Raw genomic sequence first — 17,500 nt, 5'->3', positions numbered from 1 at the left:
AGAGGTCTGATATAAGTTAGAGGTCTGACATAAGTTAGAGGTCTGATATAAGTTAGAGGTCTGATATAAGTTATAGTTAGAGGTCTGATATAAGTTATAGTTAGAGGTCTGATATAAGTTATAGTTAGAGGTCTGATATAAGTTATAGTTAGAGGTCTGATATAAGTTATAGTTAGAGGTCTGATATAAGTTATAGTTAGAGGTCTGATATAAGTTATAGTTAGAGGTCTGATATAAGTTATAGTTAGAGGTCTGATATAAGTTAGAGGTCTGATATAAGTTATAGTTAGAGGTCTGATATAAGTTAGAGGTCTGATATAAGTTATAGTTAGAGGTCTGATATAAGTTATAGTTAGAGGTCTGATATAAGTTATAGTTAGAGGTCTGATATAAGTTATAGTTAGAGGTCTGATATAAGTTAGAGGTCTGATATAAGTTATAGTTAGAGGTCTGATATAAGTTATAGTTAGAGGTCTGATATAAGTTATAGTTAGAGGTCTGATATAAGTTATAGTTAGAGGTCTGATATAAGTTATAGTTAGAGGTCTGATATAAGTTATAGTTAGAGGTCTGATATAAGTTATAGTTAGAGGTCTGATATAAGTTATAGTTAGAGGTCTGATATAAGTTATAGTTAGAGGTCTGATATAAGTTATAGTTAGAGGTCTGATATAAGTTATAGTTAGAGGTCTGATATAAGTTATAGTTAGAGGTCTGATATAAGTTATAGTTATAGGTCTGATATAAGTTATAGTTAGAGGTCTAATATAAGTTATAGTTAGAGGTCTGATATAAGTTAGAGGTCTTATATAAGTTATAGTTAGAGGTCTGATATAAGTTAGAGGTCTGATATAAGTTAGAGGTCTGATATAAGTTATAGTTAGAGGTCTGATATAAGTTATAGTTAGAGGTCTGATATAAGTTATAGTTAGAGGTCTGATATAAGTTATAGTTAGAGGTCTGATATAAGTTATAGTTAGAGGTCTGATATAAGTTATAGTTAGAGGTCTGATATAAGTTATAGTTAGAGGTCTGATATAAGTTATAGTTAGAGGTCTGATATAAGTTATAGTTAGAGGTCTGATATAAGTTATAGTTAGAGGTCTGATATAAGTTATAGTTAGAGGTCTGATATAAGTTATAGGTCTGATATAAGTTAGAGGTCTGATATAAGTTAGAGGTCTGATATAAGTTAGAGGTCTGATATAAGTTAGAGGTCTGATTTAAGTTAGAGATCTGATATAAGTTATAGGTCTGATATAAGTTATAGGTCTGATATAAGTTAGAGGTCTGATATAAGTTAGAGGTCTGATATAAGTTAGAGGTCTGATATAAGTTATAGTTAGAGGTTTGATATAAGTTAGAGGTCTGATATAAGTTAGAGGTCTGACATAAGTTAGAGGTCTGATATAAGTTATATTTAGAGGTTTGATATAAGTTAGAGGTCTGATATAAGTTATAGGTCTGATATAAGTTAGAGGTCTGATATAAGTTAGAGGTCTGAATCTGATATATGTTATAGGTCTTATATAAGTTAGAGGTCTGATATAAGTTAGAGGTCTGATATAAGTTAGAGGTCTGATATACGTTAGAGGTCTGATATAAGTTAAAGGTCTGATATAAGTTATAGGTCTGATATAAGTTATAGGTCTGATATAAGTTATAGTTAGAGGTTTGATATAAGTTAGAGGTCTGATATAAGTTAGAGGTCTGACATAAGTTAGAGGTCTGATATAAGTTATATTTAGAGGTCTGATATAAGTTAGAGGTCTGATATAAGTTATAGGTCTGATATAAATTAGAGGTCTGATATAAGTTAGAGGTCTGATATAAGTTAGAGGTCTGATATAAGTTATATTTAGAGGTTTGATATAAGTTAGAGGTCTGATATAAGTTATAGGTCTGATATAAGTTAGAGGTCTGATATAAGTTAGAGGTCTGATATAAGTTATATTTAGAGGTCTGATATAAGTTAGAGGTCTGATATAAGTTATAGGTCTGATATAAATTAGAGGTCTGATATAAGTTAGAGGTCTGATATAAGTTAGAGGTCTGATATAAGTTATAGTTAGAGGTCTGATATAAGTTATAGTTAGAGGTCTGATATAAGTTAGAGGTCTGATATAAGTTAGAGGTCTGATATAAGTTAGAGGTCTGATATAAGTTAGAGGTCTGATATAAGATAGAGGTCTGATTTAAGTTAGAGGTCTGATATAAGATAGAGGTCTTATATAAGTTATAGTTAGAGGTCTAATATAAGTTATAGTTAGAGGTCTGATATAAGTTATAGTTAGAGGTCTGATGGAAGTTATAGGTCTGATATACGTTAGAGGTCTGATATAAGTTATAGTTAGAGGTCTTATATAAGTTATAGTTAGAGGTCTGATATAAGTTAGAGGTCTGATATAAGTTATAGTTAGAGGTCTTATATAAGTTATAGTTAGAGGTCTAATATAAGTTATAGTTAGAGGTCTGATATAAGTTATAGTTAGAGGTCTGATGGAAGTTATAGGTCTGATATACGTTAGAGGTCTGATATAAGTTATAGTTAGAGGTCTTATATAAGTTATAGTTAGAGGTCTGATATAAGTTAGAGGTCTGATATAAGTTATAGTTAGAGGTCTTATATAAGTTATAGTTAGAGGTCTGATATAAGTTATAGTTAGAGGTCTGATATAAGTTATAGTTAGAGGTCTTATATAAGTTATAGTTAGAGGTCTGATATAAGTTAGAGGTCTGATATAAGTTATAGTTAGAGGTCTGATATAAGTTATATTTAGAGGTCTGATATAAGTTAGAGGTCTGATATAAGTTATAGTTAGAGGTCTGATATAAGTTATAGTTAGAGGTCTGATATAAGTTAGAGGTCTGATATAAGTTAGAGGTCTGATATAAGTTAGAGGTCTGATATAAGTTAGAGGTCTGATATAAGTTATAGTTAGAGGTCTGATATAAGTTATAGTTAGAGGTCTGATATAAGTTATAGTTAGAGGTCTGATATAAGTTAGAGGTCTTATATAAGTTATAGTTAGAGGTCTGATATAAGTTAGAGGTCTGATATAAGTTATAGTTAGAGGTCTGATGGAAGTTATAGGTCTGATATAAGTTATAGTTAGAGGTCTGATGGAAGTTATAGGTCTGATATAAGTTATAGTTAGAGGTCTGATGGAAGTTATAGGTCTGATATAAGTTATAGTTAGAGGTCTGATATAAGTTATAGTTAGAGGTCTGATATAAGTTATAGTTAGAGGTCTGATATAAGTTAGAGGTCTTATATAAGTTATAGTTAGAGGTCTGATATAAGTTAGAGGTCTGATATAAGTTATAGTTAGAGGTCTGATATAAGTTATAGTTAGAGGTCTGATATAAGTTATAGTTAGAGGTCTGATATAAGTTATAGTTAGAGGTCTGATATAAGTTAGAGGTCTGATATAAGTTATAGTTAGAGGTCTGATATAAGTTAGAGGTCTGATATAAGTTAGAGGTCTGATATAAGTTATAGTTAGAGGTCTGATATAAGTTATAGTTAGAGGTCTAATATAAGTTATAGTTAGAGGTCTGATATAAGTTATAGTTAGAGGTCTGATATAAGTTATAGTTAGAGGTCTAATATAAGTTATAGTTAGAGGTCTGATATGTTATAGTTAGAGGTCTAATATAAGTTATAGTTAGAGGTCTGATATAAGTTATAGTTAGAGGTCTGATATAAGTTAGAGGTCTTATATAAGTTATAGTTAGAGGTCTAATATAAGTTATAGTTAGAGGTCTGATATAAGTTATAGTTAGAGGTCTGATATAAGTTATAGTTAGAGGTCTGATATAAGTTAGAGGTCTGATATAAGTTATAGTTAGAGGTCTGATATAAGTTATAGGTCTGATATAAGTTATAGGTCTGATATAAGTTATAGGTCTGATATAAGTTAGAGGTCTGATATAAGTTAGAGGTCTGATATAAGTTATAGTTAGAGGTCTGATATAAGTTATAGTTAGAGGTCTAATATAAGTTATAGTTAGAGGTCTGATATAAGTTATAGTTAGAGGTCTGATATAAGTTAGAGGTCTTATATAAGTTATAGTTAGAGGTCTGATATAAGTTATAGTTAGAGGTCTGATATAAGTTATAGTTAGAGGTCTGATATAAGTTAGAGGTCTGATATAAGTTATAGTTAGAGGTCTGATATAAGTTATAGGTCTGATATAAGTTATAGGTCTTATATAAGTTAGAGGTCTGATATAAGTTAGAGGTCTGATATAAGTTAGAGGTCTGATATAAGTTAGAGGTCTGATATAAGTTATAGTTAGAGGTCTGATATAAGTTAGAGGTCTGATATAAGTTATAGTTAGAGGTCTGATATAAGTTAGAGGTCTGATATAAGTTATAGTTAGAGGTCTGATATAAGTTAGAGGTCTGATATAAGTTATAGGTCTGATATAAGTTAGAGGTCTGATATAAGTTAGAGGTCTGATATAAGTTAGAGGTCTGATATAAGTTAGAGGTCTGATTTAAGTTAGAAGTCTGATATAAGTTAGAGGTCTGATATAAGTTATAGTTAGAGGTCTGATATAAGTTAGAGGTCTGATATAAGTTATAGGTCTGATATAAGTTAGAGGTCTGATATAAGTTAGAGGTCTGATATAAGTTAGAGGTCTGATATAAGTTAGAGGTCTGATTTAAGTTAGAGGTCTGATATAAGTTAGAGGTCTGATATAAGTTAGAGGTCTGATATAAGTTAGAGGTCTGATCTAAGTTAGAGGTCTGATATAAGTTAGAGGTCTGATATAAGTTAGAGGTCTGATATAAGTTAGAGGTTTGATCTAAGTTAGAGGTCTGATATAAGTTAGAGGTCTGATCTAAGTTAGAGGTCTGATATAAGTTAGAGGTCTGATCTAAGTTAGAGGTCTGATATAAGTTAGAGGTCTGATATAAGTTAGAGGTCTGACATTAGTTATAGTTAGAGGTCTGATATAAGTTAGAGGTCTGACATTAGTTATAGTTAGAGGTCTGATATAAGTTATAGTTAGAAGAAGCCTAAATATCCACTATTTAATAAAACAATACACAGACTATTATGTTGTAGTTCAAGAACAGTTTAGAGTTTTAGTGTTGTAGTTCTAGAGCAGTTTAGAGTTTTAGTGTTGTAGTTCTAGAGCAGTTTAGAGTTTTAGTGTTGTAGTTCTAGAGCAGTTTAGAGTTTTAGTGTTGTAGTTCTAGAGCAGTTTAGAGTTTTAGTGTTGTAGTTCTAGAGCAGTTTAGAGTTTTAGTGTTGTAGTTCTAGAGCAGTTTAGAGTTTTAGTGTTGTAGTTCTAGAGCAGTTTAGAGTTTTAGTGTTGTAGTTCTAGAGCAGTTTAGAGTTTTAGTGTTGTAGTTCTAGAGCAGTTTAGAGTTTTAGTGTTGTAGTTCTAGAGCAGTTTAGAGTTTTAGTGTTGTAGTTCTAGAGCAGTTTAGAGTTTTAGTGTTGTAGTTCTAGAGCAGTTTAGAGTTTTAGTGTTGTAGTTCTAGAGCAGTTTAGAGTTTTAGTGTTGTAGTTCTAGAGCAGTTTAGAGTTTTAGTGTATTAGTTCTAGAGCAGTTTAGAGTTTTAGTGTTGTAGTTCTAGAGCAGTTTAGAGTTTTAGTGTTGTAATTCTAGAGCAGTTTAGAGTTTTAGTGTTGTAGTTCTAGAGCAGTTTAGAGTTTTAGTGTTGTAGTTCTAGAGCAGTTTAGAGTTTTAGTGTTGTAGTTCTAGAACAGTTTAGTGTTTTAGTGTTGTAGTTCTAGAGCAGTTTAGAGTTTTAGTGTTGTAGTTCTAGAGCAGTTTAGAGTTTTAGTGTTGTAGTTCTAGAGCAGTTTAGAGTTTTAGTGTTGTAGTTCTAGAGCAGTTTAGAGTTTTAGTGTTGTAGTTCTAGAGCAGTTTAAAGTTTTAGTGTTGTAGTTCTAGAGCAGTTTAGAGTTTTAGTGTTGTAGTTCTAGAGCAGTTTAGAGTTTTAGTGTTGTAGTTCTAGAGCAGTTTAGAGTTTTAGTGTTGTAGTTCTAGAGCAGTTTAGAGTTTTAGTGTTGTAGTTCTAGAGCAGTTTAGAGTTTTAGTGTTGTAGTTCTAGAGCAGTTTAGAGTTTTAGTGTTGTAGTTCTAGAGCAGTTTAGAGTTGTAGTATTGTAGTTCTAGAGCAGTTTAGAGTTTTAGTGTTGTAGTTCTAGAGCAGTTTAGAGTTTTAGTGTTGTAGTTCTAGAGCAGTTTAGTGTTTTAGTGTTGTAGTTCTAGAGCAGTTTAGAGTTTTAGTGTTGTAGTTCTAGAGCAGTTTAGAGTTGTAGTATTGTAGTTCTAGAGCAGTTTAGAGTTTTAGTGTTGTAGTTCTAGAGCAGTTTAGAGTTTTAGTGTTGTAGTTCTAGAGCAGTTTAGTGTTTTAGTGTTGTAGTTCTAGAGCAGTTTAGAGTTTTAGTGTTGTAGTTCTAGAGCAGTTTAGAGTTTTAGTGTTGTAGTTCTAGAGCAGTTTAGAGTTTTAGTGTTGTAGTTCTAGAGCAGTTTAGAGTTTTAGTGTTGTAGTTCTAGAGCAGTTTAGTGTTTTAGTGTTGTAGTTCTAGAGCACAGTAGAGTTCCAGTGTTCTTGTTCTGGACCAGAGTACAGTTCTATTGTTCTCGTTCTAGACCAGAGAAGAGTTCTAGTGTTGTAGGTCTAGAGCAGAGTAAAGTAATAGTGTTGTGGTTCTAGAGTAATGTACAGTTCCATTGCTCTAGATTTAATATTCTAGAGCTATGTACTTTAGTGTTGTAGTTCTAGAGCTATGTACTTTAGTATTCTAGAGCTATGTACTTTAGTGTTGTAGTTCTAGAGCTATGTACTTTAGTGTTGTAGTTCTAGAGCTCTGTACTTTAGTGTGGTAGTTCTAGAGCTATGTACTTTAGTGTTGTAGTTCTAGAGCTATGTAATTTAGTATTCTAGAGCTATGTACTTTAGTGTTGTAGTTCTAGAGCTATGTACTTTAGTATTCTAGAGCTATGCACTTTAGTGTTGTAGTTCTAGAGCTATGTACTTTAGTGTTGTAGTTCTAGAGCTATGTACTTTAGTGTCGTAGTTCTAGAGCTACGTACTTTAGTATTCTAGAGCTATGTACTTTAGTGTTGGAGTTCTAGAGCTATGTACTTTAGTATTCTAGAGCTATGCACTTTAGTGTTGTAGTTCTAGAGCTATGTACTTTAGTGTTGTAGTTCTAGAGCTATGTACTTTAGTGTCGTAGTTCTAGAGCTATGTAATTTAGTATTCTAGAGCTATGTACTTTAGTGTTGGAGTTCTAGAGCTATGTACTTTAGTATTCTAGAGCTATGTACTTTAGTGTTGTAGTTCTAGAGCTATGTGCTTTAGTGTGGTAGTTCTAGAGCTATGTACTTTACTGTTCTAGTTCTAGAGCTATGTAATTTAGTATTCTAGAGCTATGCACTTTAGTGTTGTAGTTCTAGAGCTATGTACTTTAGTGTTGTAGTTCTAGAGCTATGTACTTTAGTGTTGTAGTTCTAGAGCTATGTCATTTAGTATTCTAGAGCTATGTACTTTAGTGTGGTAGTTCTAGAGCTATGTACTTTACTGTTCTAGTTCTAGAGCTATGTACTTTACTGTTCTAGTTCTAGAGCTATGTACTTTAGTGTTGAGGTTCTAGAGCTAATTACTTTTCTGTTCTAGTTCTAGAGCTATGTACTTTAGTGTTGAGGTTCTAGAGCTAACTACTTTACTGTTCTAGTTCTAGAGTTATGTACTTAGTGTTCCAGTGTTGTTATTCATTCATCTGTGTTGCAGCTCTCGTGTCACGGTCAGCAAATATAAGTTGTAGTTTCTTTTTTCCTGTTTCCTGGGAAACACTAATGCTGTTTGTTGAGAGCAGGTCTTGATTGTAGCACAGCCTATACACAGTGTATTGTGAAGCACAGCCTATACACAGCCTATACACAGTGTATTGTGAAGCACAGCCTATACACAGCCTATACACAGTGTATTGTGAAGAACAGCCTATACACAGTGTAGTGTGAAGAACAGCCTATACACAGCCTATACACAGTGTATTGTGAAGGACAGCCTATACACAGTGTATTGTGATGGACAGCCTATACACAGTGTATTGTGAAGAACAGCCTATACACAGTGTATTGTGAAGACCAGCCTATACACAGTGTATTGTGAAGGACAGCCTATACACAGTGTATTGGGAAGCACAGCCTATACACAGCGTATTGTGAAGAACAGCCTATACACAGTGTATTGGGAAGCACAGCCTATACACAGTGTATTGTGAAGAACAGCCTATACACAGTGTATTGTGAAGAACAGCCTATACACAGTGTATTGTGAAGGACAGCCTATACACAGTGTATTGTGAAGCACAGCCTATACACAGTGTATTGTGAAGCACAGCCTATACACAGCCTATACACAGTGTATTGTGAAGGACAGCCTATACACAGTGTATTGTGACGGACAGCCTATACACAGTGTATTGTGAAGGACAGCCTATACACAGTGTATTGTGAAGGACAGCCTATACACAGTGTATTGTGACGGACAGCCTATACACAGTGTATTGTGACGGACAGCCTATACACAGCCTATACACAGTGTATTGTGAAGGACAGCCTATACACAGTGTATTGTGAAGGACAGCCTATACACAGCCTATACACAGTGTATTGTGAAGGACAGCCTATACACAGTGTATTGTGAAGGACAGCCTATACACAGTGTATTGTGAAGGACAGCCTATACACAGCCTATACACAGTGTATTGTGAAGGACAGCCTATACACAGTGTATTGTGAAGGACAGCCTATACACAGTGTATTGTGAAGGACAGCCTATACACAGTGTATTGTGAAGGACAGCCTATACACCGTGTATTGTGAAGGACAGCCTATACACAGTGTATTGTGAAGGACAGCCTACACACAGTGTATTGTGACGGACAGCCTATACACAGTGTATTGTGACGGACAGCCTATACACAGTGTATTGTGAAGGACAGCCTATACACAGTGTATTGTGAAGGACAGCCTATACACAGTGTATTGTGACGGACAGCCTATACACAGTGTATTGTGAAGGACAGCCTATACACAGTGCCCATGGAAGGAGAGTTGTGTCTTTTGTTATGATTAATCTCCTATTTAGAAACACAAAATAATTATTGGTTTCCTGCCATTTCGTTTCATTGGATTAAGGGGTTTTTAAATGGTCTTCTGAGAGCAGCTTTGACAATATTTTGGAGCCTTTTGCCTTTTCAGTATTCACAAGTCACATACCTGCATTTCACTTGTTCAAGTAGTCTATCCAGCCCCCTTTTCAAAGAGCGCCCTTTGTCCAACTACCAAAGACAGGCTCGTCCAACTACCAAAGACAGGCTCGTCCAACTACCAAAGACAAGCTCGTCCAACTACCAAAGACAGGCTCGTCCAACTACCAAAGGCAGGCTCGTCCAACTACCAAAGACAGGCTCGTCCAATTACCAAAGACAGGCTCGTCCAACTACCAAAGACAGGCTCGTCCAACTACCAAAGACAGGCTCGTCCAATTACCAAAGACAGGCTCGTCCAATTACCAAAGACAGGCTCGTCCAATTACCAAAGACAGGCTCGTCCAACTACCAAAGACAGGCTCGTCCAACTACCAAAGACAGGCTCGTCAACTTCCAACTACCAAAGACAGGCTCGTCCAACTACCAAAGACAGGCTCGTCCAATTACCAAAGACAGACTCGTCCAAACTCAGTCCTTCTATAATGCCATATCAACGGAGGATTGTTCTGAGAATCTGCCTCACATAGGCAAAGCTACAACTGACAGGAACCTAGAACGTTGCATAGACGTTGTATAGACGTTGTATAGACGTTGTATAGATGTTGCATAGACGTTGTATAGATGTTATTCATAAACACATTTAGGCCTACGTGAGCACACAGTGCCATGGAATGAGAAAATACATTTAGTTCTAGAGCAGAGTTCTAATGTTGTAGTTCTAGAGCAGAGTTCTAGTGTTGTAGTTCTATAGTATAGTTCTAGTGTTGAAGTTCTAGAGCAGAGTTCTAGTGTTGTGGTTCTACAGCAGAGTTCTAGTGTTGTAGTTCTAGAGTATAGTTCTAGTGTTGTAGTTCTAGAGTATAGTTCTAGTGTTGTAGTTCTAGAGTATAGTTCTAGTGTTGTAGTTCTGGAGCAGAGTTCTAGTGTTGTGGTTCTACAGCAGAGTTCTAGTGTTGTAGTTCTAGAGTATAGTTCTAGTGTTGTAGTTCTATAGTTCTAGTGTTGTAGTTCTGGAGCAGAGTTCTAGTGTTGTAGTTCTAGAGTATAGTTCTAGTGTTGTAGTTCTAGAGTATAGTTCTAGTGTTGTAGTTCTAGAGCAGAGTTCTAGTGTTGTAGTTCTAGAGTATAGTTCTAGTGTTGTAGTTCTAGAGAAGGGCTCTAGTATAGTTCTAAAGCAGGGTTCTAGAGTACCCCAGTGTTCCATCTCACCTGTGATGATGCCGTTCTTGTCTTTAGGCTCTGCCCAGCTCACCCTCAGAGACGTGTCCAGGATCTCAGTGAAGCTCAAGTGACCCACCGGACCTGGAGCTGTACACACACACGCACGCACGCACGCACACACACACATGCACACACGCACACACATGGACACAGACACGCACGCACACATACACACACACACACACACACACACACACACACACACACACACACACACACACACACACAATCAATATCTATTGTTCATTAATTATACCCACCGTTAACCCTGATACACGCCCTACACCCAATCAATATCTATTGTACAATACCCCCATCCCAGAGAGGGAGAGAGAAGGGGGGGATAGAGGGAGAGAGAAGGGGGAGAGAGGGAGAGAGAAGGGGGGATAGAGGGAGAGAGAAGGGGGGAGAGAGGGAGAGAGAAGGGGGGACAGAGGGAGAGAGAAGGGGGGAGAGAGGGAGAGAGAAGGGGGAGAGGGAGAGAGAAGGGGGAGAGAGGGAGAGAGAAGGGGGGATAGAGGGAGAGAGAAGGGGGAGAGAGGGAGAGAGAAGGGGGGAGAGAGGGAAGGAGAAGGGGGGAGAGAGGGAGAGAGAAGGGGGATAGAGGGAGAGAGAAGGGGGAGAGTGGGAGAGAGAAGGGGGGAGAGAGGGAGAGAGAAGGGGGAGAGAGGGAGAGAGAAGGGGGGAGAGAGGGAGAGAGAAGGGGGAGAGAGGGAGAGAGAAGAGTGGATAGAGGGAGAGAGAAGGGGGAGATAGGGAGAGAGAAGGGGGGAGAGAGGGAGAGAGAAGGGGGAGAGAGGGAGAGAGAACGGGGAGAGAGGGTGAGAGAAGAGTGTGTGTGTGTGTGTTTGTGTGTGTGTGTCTGTGTGTGTGTGTGTGTGTGTGTGTGTGTGTGTGTTTGTACGTACTGTCTTCGTGTGTCTGTAGCAGTATGGGAGGGCTCTTGGGTCCATCGCCGGGCGTGGTGAAGCAGAGGGTGGAGCCTAGATACCAGGTGAACTTCCTTAGTCCAACAACCAATCCGGTGAGGCGGGAACCGGGGTAGTCGGGGGTGATGGTCACTATGGTTACAGCCTCGGGGGAGTGCTCTGGCCAGACTAGCAACTGAATGAGAGAGAGGGAAAGATAGAGGGGAGAGATGAGAGAAAGATGAGGAGAGGGTAAGGAGGGGAGAGAGGAGAGAGAGAGACAGGAGAGAAAGACGGGAGAGAGAGGGGAGAGAGAGGGGAAGAGAGAGAGGGGAGGAGAGAGGAGGAGAGAGAGAGAGGAGAGAGAGGGGATGAGAGAGAGAGGGGAGGATAGGGGAGAGAGAGGGGAGGAGAGAGAGGGGAGGAGAGGGAGAGAGAGGGGAGAGAGAGGGGAGGAGAGAAAGAGGGGAGGAGAGAGAGAGAGAGGGGAGGAGAGAGAGAGCGAGAGAGAGAGAGAGAGAGAGAGAGAGAGAGAGAGGGGAGGAGAGAGAGAGAGGGGAGGAGAGCGAGGGAAGGAGAGAGAGAGAGAGAGAGAGAGGGGATGAGAGAGAGAGGGGAGGTTAGGGGAGAGAGAGGGGAGGAGAGAGAGGGGAGTAGAGGGAGAGAGAGGGGAGGAAAGAGAGAGGGGAGGAGAGAAAGAGGGGAGGGGAGGGGAGGAGAGAAAGAGGGGAGGAGAGAGAGAGAGAGAGGGGAGGAAAGAGAGAGGGGGAGATTCAGTTTCAGAAAAACATGAACACATACATCCTGAACAATGTGGGCTAACCCTAACCTAACCCTTACCCTGGCCTAAACCTAAAACTGGGATTAACCTAAACCTTACCCTCGGCTAACCCTATCTCTTACCCTGGGCTAAACCTAACCATGTGCTAAAACTATGATAACCCTAACCTTAACCCTGGTTGATTGACTGTTTCCTACCTTGTATCCCTGGTTGATTGACTGTTTCCTACCTTGTATCCCTGGTTGATTGACTGTTTCCTACCTTGTATCCCTGGTTGATTGACTGTTTTCTACTTTGTATCCCTGGTTGATTGACTGTTTCCTACCTTGTATCCCTGGTTGATTGACTGTTTCCTACCTTGTATCCCTGGTTGATCCCGTTGATGAACTGCTGAGGCGGAGGGTTCCAGGTGAATCTGATAGCGGAGGAGCTGACTGCTGTTACCTCTACAGCCTGAGGGGGCGCTGTGGGGACTGGAGAGACACAGAGAGAGACAGGAAGAGGGACACGTCAGACACACACACTCTGGTTGCATCCCAATAGCCTGTAATTTCTCCTGAAGTGTGCACTTGTTCACTTCCCATCACTCATTAGAAAATAAACTCCCTCTAATAATGTAGTGTAAACTCCCTCTAATAATGTAGTGTAAACTCCCTCTAATAATGTAGTGTAAACTCCCTCTATTAATCTAGTGTAAACTCCCTCTAATAATGTAGTGTAAACTCCCTCTAATAATGTAGTGTAAACTCCCTCTAATAATGTAGTGTAAACTCCCTCTAATAATGTAGTGTAAACTCCCTCTATTAATCTAGTGTAAACTCCCTCTAATAATGTAGTGTAAACTCCCTCTAATAATGTAGTGTAAACTCCCTCTAATAATGTAGTGTAAACTCCCTCTAATAATGTAGTGTAAACTCCCTCTAATAATGTAGTGTAAACTCCCTCTAATAATGTAGTGTAAACTCCCTCTAATAATGTAGTGTAAACTTCCTCTAATAATGTAGTGTAAACTCCCTCTATTAATGTAGTGTAAACTCCCTCTAATAATGTAGTGTAAACTCCCTCTATTAATCTAGTGTAAACTCCCTCTAATAATGTAGTGTAAACTCCCTCAATTAATCTAGTGTAAACTCCCTCTAATAATGTAGTGTAAACTCCCTCTAATAATGTAGTGTAAACTCCCTCTATTAATCTAGTGTAAACTCCCTCTAATAATGTAGTGTAAACTCCCTCTAATAATGTAGTGTAAACTCCCTCTAATAATGTAGTGTAAACTCCATCTATAAATCTAGTGTAAACTCCCTCTAATAATGCAGTGTAAACTCCCTCTATTAATCTAGTGTAAACTCCCTCTAATAATGTAGTGTAAACTCCCTCTAATAATGTAGTGTAAACTCCCTCTAATAATGTAGTGTAAACTCCCTCTATTAATCTAGTGTAAACTCCCGCTAATAATGTAGTGTAAACTCCCTCTATTAATCTAGTGTAAACTCCCTCTAATAATGTAGTGTAAACTCCCTCTAATAATGTAGTGTAAACTCCCTCTATTAATCTAGTGTAAACTCCCTCTAATAAAGTAGTGTAAACTCCCTCTAATAATGTAGTGTAAACTCCCTCTAATAATGTAGTGTAAACTCACTCTAATAATGTAGTGTAAACTCCCTCTAATAATGTAGTGTAAACTCCCTCTAATAATGTAGTGTAAACTCCCTCTAATAATGTAGTGTAAACTCCCTCTAATAATGTAGTGTAAACCACCTCTATTAATCTAGTGTAAACTCCCTCTAATAATGTAGTGTAAACTCCCTCTAATAATGTTGTGTAAACTCCCTCTATTAATCTAGTGTAAACTCCCTCTGTGAATATAGTGTAAACACCCTCTATGAATATAGTGTAAACTCCCTTAGTGAATATAGTGTAAACACCCTCTATGAATATAGTGTAAACTCCCTCTGTGAATATAGTGTAAACACCCTCTATGAATATAGTGTAAACTCCCTTAGTGAATATAGTGTAAACACCCTCTATGAATATAGTGTAAACACCCTCTATGAATATAGTGTAAACTCCCTCAGCAGTGTATAGAGTATAGTGTATATAGTGTATAGTGTATAGTGTATATAGTGTATAGAGTATATAGTGTATAGTGTATAGCGTATATAGTGTATAGTGTATAGCGTATATAGTGTATAGCGTATATAGGGTATAGTGTATAGTGTATAGTGTATAGTGTATAGAGTATATAGTGTATAGTGTATAGCGTATATAGTGTATAGTGTATAGCGTATATAGTGTATAGCGTATATAGGGTATAGTGTATAGTGTATATAGTGTATAGTGTATAGCGTATATAGTGTATAGTGTATATAGTGTATAGTGTATAGTGTATAGTGTATAGTGTATAGTGTATAGAGTATATAGTGTATAGTGTATAGCGTATATAGTGTATAGTGTATAGCGTATATAGTGTATAGCGTATATAGGGTATAGTGTATAGTGTATATAGTGTATAGTGTATAGCGTATATAGTGTATAGCGTATATAGTGTATAGTGTATAGTGTATAGCGTATATAGTGTATAGTGTATAGCGTATATAGTGTATAGCGTATATAGGGTATAGTGTATAGCGTATATAGTGTATAGTGTATAGAGTATATAGTGTATAGTGTATAGCGTATATAGTGTATAGTGTATAGCGTATATAGTGTATAGCGTATATAGGGTATAGTGTATAGCGTATATAGGGTATAGTGTATAGAGTATATAGTGTATAGTGTATAGCGTATATAGTGTATAGCGTATATAGGGTATAGTGTATAGCGTATATAGTGTATAGTGTATAGCGTATATAGTGTATAGTGTATAGTGTATATAGTGTATAGTGTATATAGTGTATAGTGTATAGCGTATATAGGGTATAGTGTATAGAGTATATAGGGTATAGTGTATAGCGTATATAGTGTATAGTGTATAGCGTATATAGTGTATAGCGTATATAGGGTATAGTGTATAGCGTATATAGTGTATAGTGTATAGCGTATATAGTGTATAGTGTATAGTGTATATAGTGTATAGTGTATAGCGTATATAGTGTATAGTGTATAGCGTATATAGTGTATAGCGTATATAGGGTATAGTGTATAGCGTATATAGTGTATAGTGTATATAGTGTATAGTGTATATAGTGTATAGTGTATATAGTGTGTATAGTATATAGTGTATAGTGTATATAGTGTATAGTGTATAGAGTATATAGGGTATAGTGTATAGCGTATATAGTGTATAGTGTATAGCGTATATAGTGTATAGCGTATATAGGGTATAGTGTATAGCGTATATAGTGTATAGTGTATAGCGTATATAGGGTATAGTGTATAGCGTATATAGTGTATAGTGTATAGCGTATATAGGGTATAGTGTATAGAGTATATAGGGTATAGTGTATAGTGTATATAGTGTATAGTGTATAGCGTATATAGTGTATAGCGTATATAGGGTATAGTGTATAGAGTATATAGGGTATAGTGTATAGCGTATATAGTGTATAGTGTATAGCGTATATAGGGTATAGTGTATAGAGTATATAGGGTATAGTGTATAGTGTATATAGTGTATAGTGTATAGCGTATATAGTGTATAGCGTATATAGGGTATAGTGTATAGAGTATATAGGGTATAGTGTATAGTGTATATAGTGTATAGTGTATAGCGTATATAGTGTATAGTGTATAGAGTATATAGGGTATAGTGTATAGTGTATATAGTGTATAGTGTATAGCGTATATAGTGTATAGTGTATAGCGTATATAGGGTATAGTGTATAGTGTATATAGTGTATAGTGTATAGCGTATATAGTGTATAGTGTATAGAGTATAGTGTATATAGTGTATATAGTGTATAGCGTATATAGTGTATAGTGTATATAGTATAGTGTATATAGTGTATAGTGTATATAGTGTATAGTGTATATAGTGTATAGTGTATATAGTGTATATAGTGTATAGTGTATATAGTGTATATAGTGTATAGTGTATATAGTGTATAGTGTATATAGTGTATAGTGTATATAGTGTATAGTGTATATAGTGTATAGTGTATATAGTGTATATAGTGTATAGTGTATATAGTGTATATAGTGTATAGTGTATATAGTGTATAGTGTTTATAGTGTATAGTGTATATAGTGTATAGTGTATATAGTGTATATAGTGTATAGTGTATATAGTGTATATAGTGTATAGTGTATATAGTGTATATAGTGTATAGTGTATATAGTGTATAGAGTATAGTGTATATAGTGTATATAGTGTATAGCGTATATAGTATATAGTGTATAGTGTATAGAGTATAGTGTATATAGTGTATAGCGTATATAGTGTATAGTGTATAGAGTATAGTGTATATAGTGTATAGTGTATATAGTGTATAGTGTATAGTGTATAGAGTATAGTGTATAGAGTATATAGGGTATAGTGTATAGCGTATATAGTGTATAGCGTATATAGTGTATAGTGTATAGAGTATAGTGTATATAGTGTATAGTGTATATAGTGTATAGTGTATAGTGTATAGTGTATAGTGTATAGCGTATATAGTGTATAGTGTATAGAGTATAGTGTATATAGTGTATAGTGTATATAGTGTATAGTGTATAGTGTATAGTGTATAGTGTATAGTGTATAGTGTATAGCGTATATAGGGTATAGTGTATAGTGTATAGTGTATAGTGTATAGAGTATATAGTGTATAGTGTATAGTGTATAGTGTATATAGTGTATAGTGTATAGTGTATAGTGTATAGTGTATAGTGTATAGTGTATAGTGTATAGTGTATAGTGTATAGCGTATATAGTGTATAGTGTATAGAGTATAGTGTATATAGTGTATAGTGTATATAGTGTATAGTGTATATAGTGTATAGTGTATATAGTGTATATAGTGTATAGTGTATATAGTGTATAGTGTATATAGTGTATAGTGTATAGCGTATATAGTATAGTGTATATAGTGTATAGTGTATAGTGTATATAGTGTATAGTGTATATAGTGTATAGTGTATAGTGTATATAGTGTATAGTGTATAGTGTATATAGTGTATAGTGTATATAGTGTATAGTGTATAGTGTATATAGTGTATAGTGTACACTGTATAGTGTATATAGTGTATAGTGTATAGTGTATATAGTGTGTATAGTGTATATAGTGTATAGAGTATAGTGTATATAGTGTATAGTGTATAGTGTATATAGTGTATAGTGTATATAGTGTATAGTGTATAGTGTATATAGTGTATAGTGTACACTGTATAGTGTATATAGTGTATAGTGTATAGTGTATA

The 17,500-nt window shown here is 36.0% G+C and overlaps 1 protein-coding gene across 1 annotated transcript in view; it reads right to left on the bottom strand.

Moving 5' to 3' along the window:
* Positions 1-17,500, bottom strand: part of LOC110519557 (protein sidekick-1) — a 134,539-nt gene that overhangs the window by 96,976 nt on the left and 20,063 nt on the right. Inside the window, exons 5-7 of the mRNA XM_036972688.1 lie at positions 12,518-12,633; positions 11,380-11,575; positions 10,460-10,558 (exon numbers count right to left, since the gene is read on the bottom strand). Coding sequence (XP_036828583.1) covers positions 10,460-10,558; positions 11,380-11,575; positions 12,518-12,633 — 411 coding nt within the window. The remainder of the gene's footprint in view (positions 1-10,459; positions 10,559-11,379; positions 11,576-12,517; positions 12,634-17,500) is intronic.

The sequence above is a fragment of the Oncorhynchus mykiss genome, unplaced genomic scaffold (assembly GCF_013265735.2).
Source record: "Oncorhynchus mykiss isolate Arlee unplaced genomic scaffold, USDA_OmykA_1.1 un_scaffold_189, whole genome shotgun sequence".
NCBI lineage: Eukaryota > Metazoa > Chordata > Actinopteri > Salmoniformes > Salmonidae > Oncorhynchus > Oncorhynchus mykiss.
The sequence above is the reverse complement of the archived record's forward strand: the minus strand, read 5'-3'. Positions and strand labels throughout refer to the sequence as shown.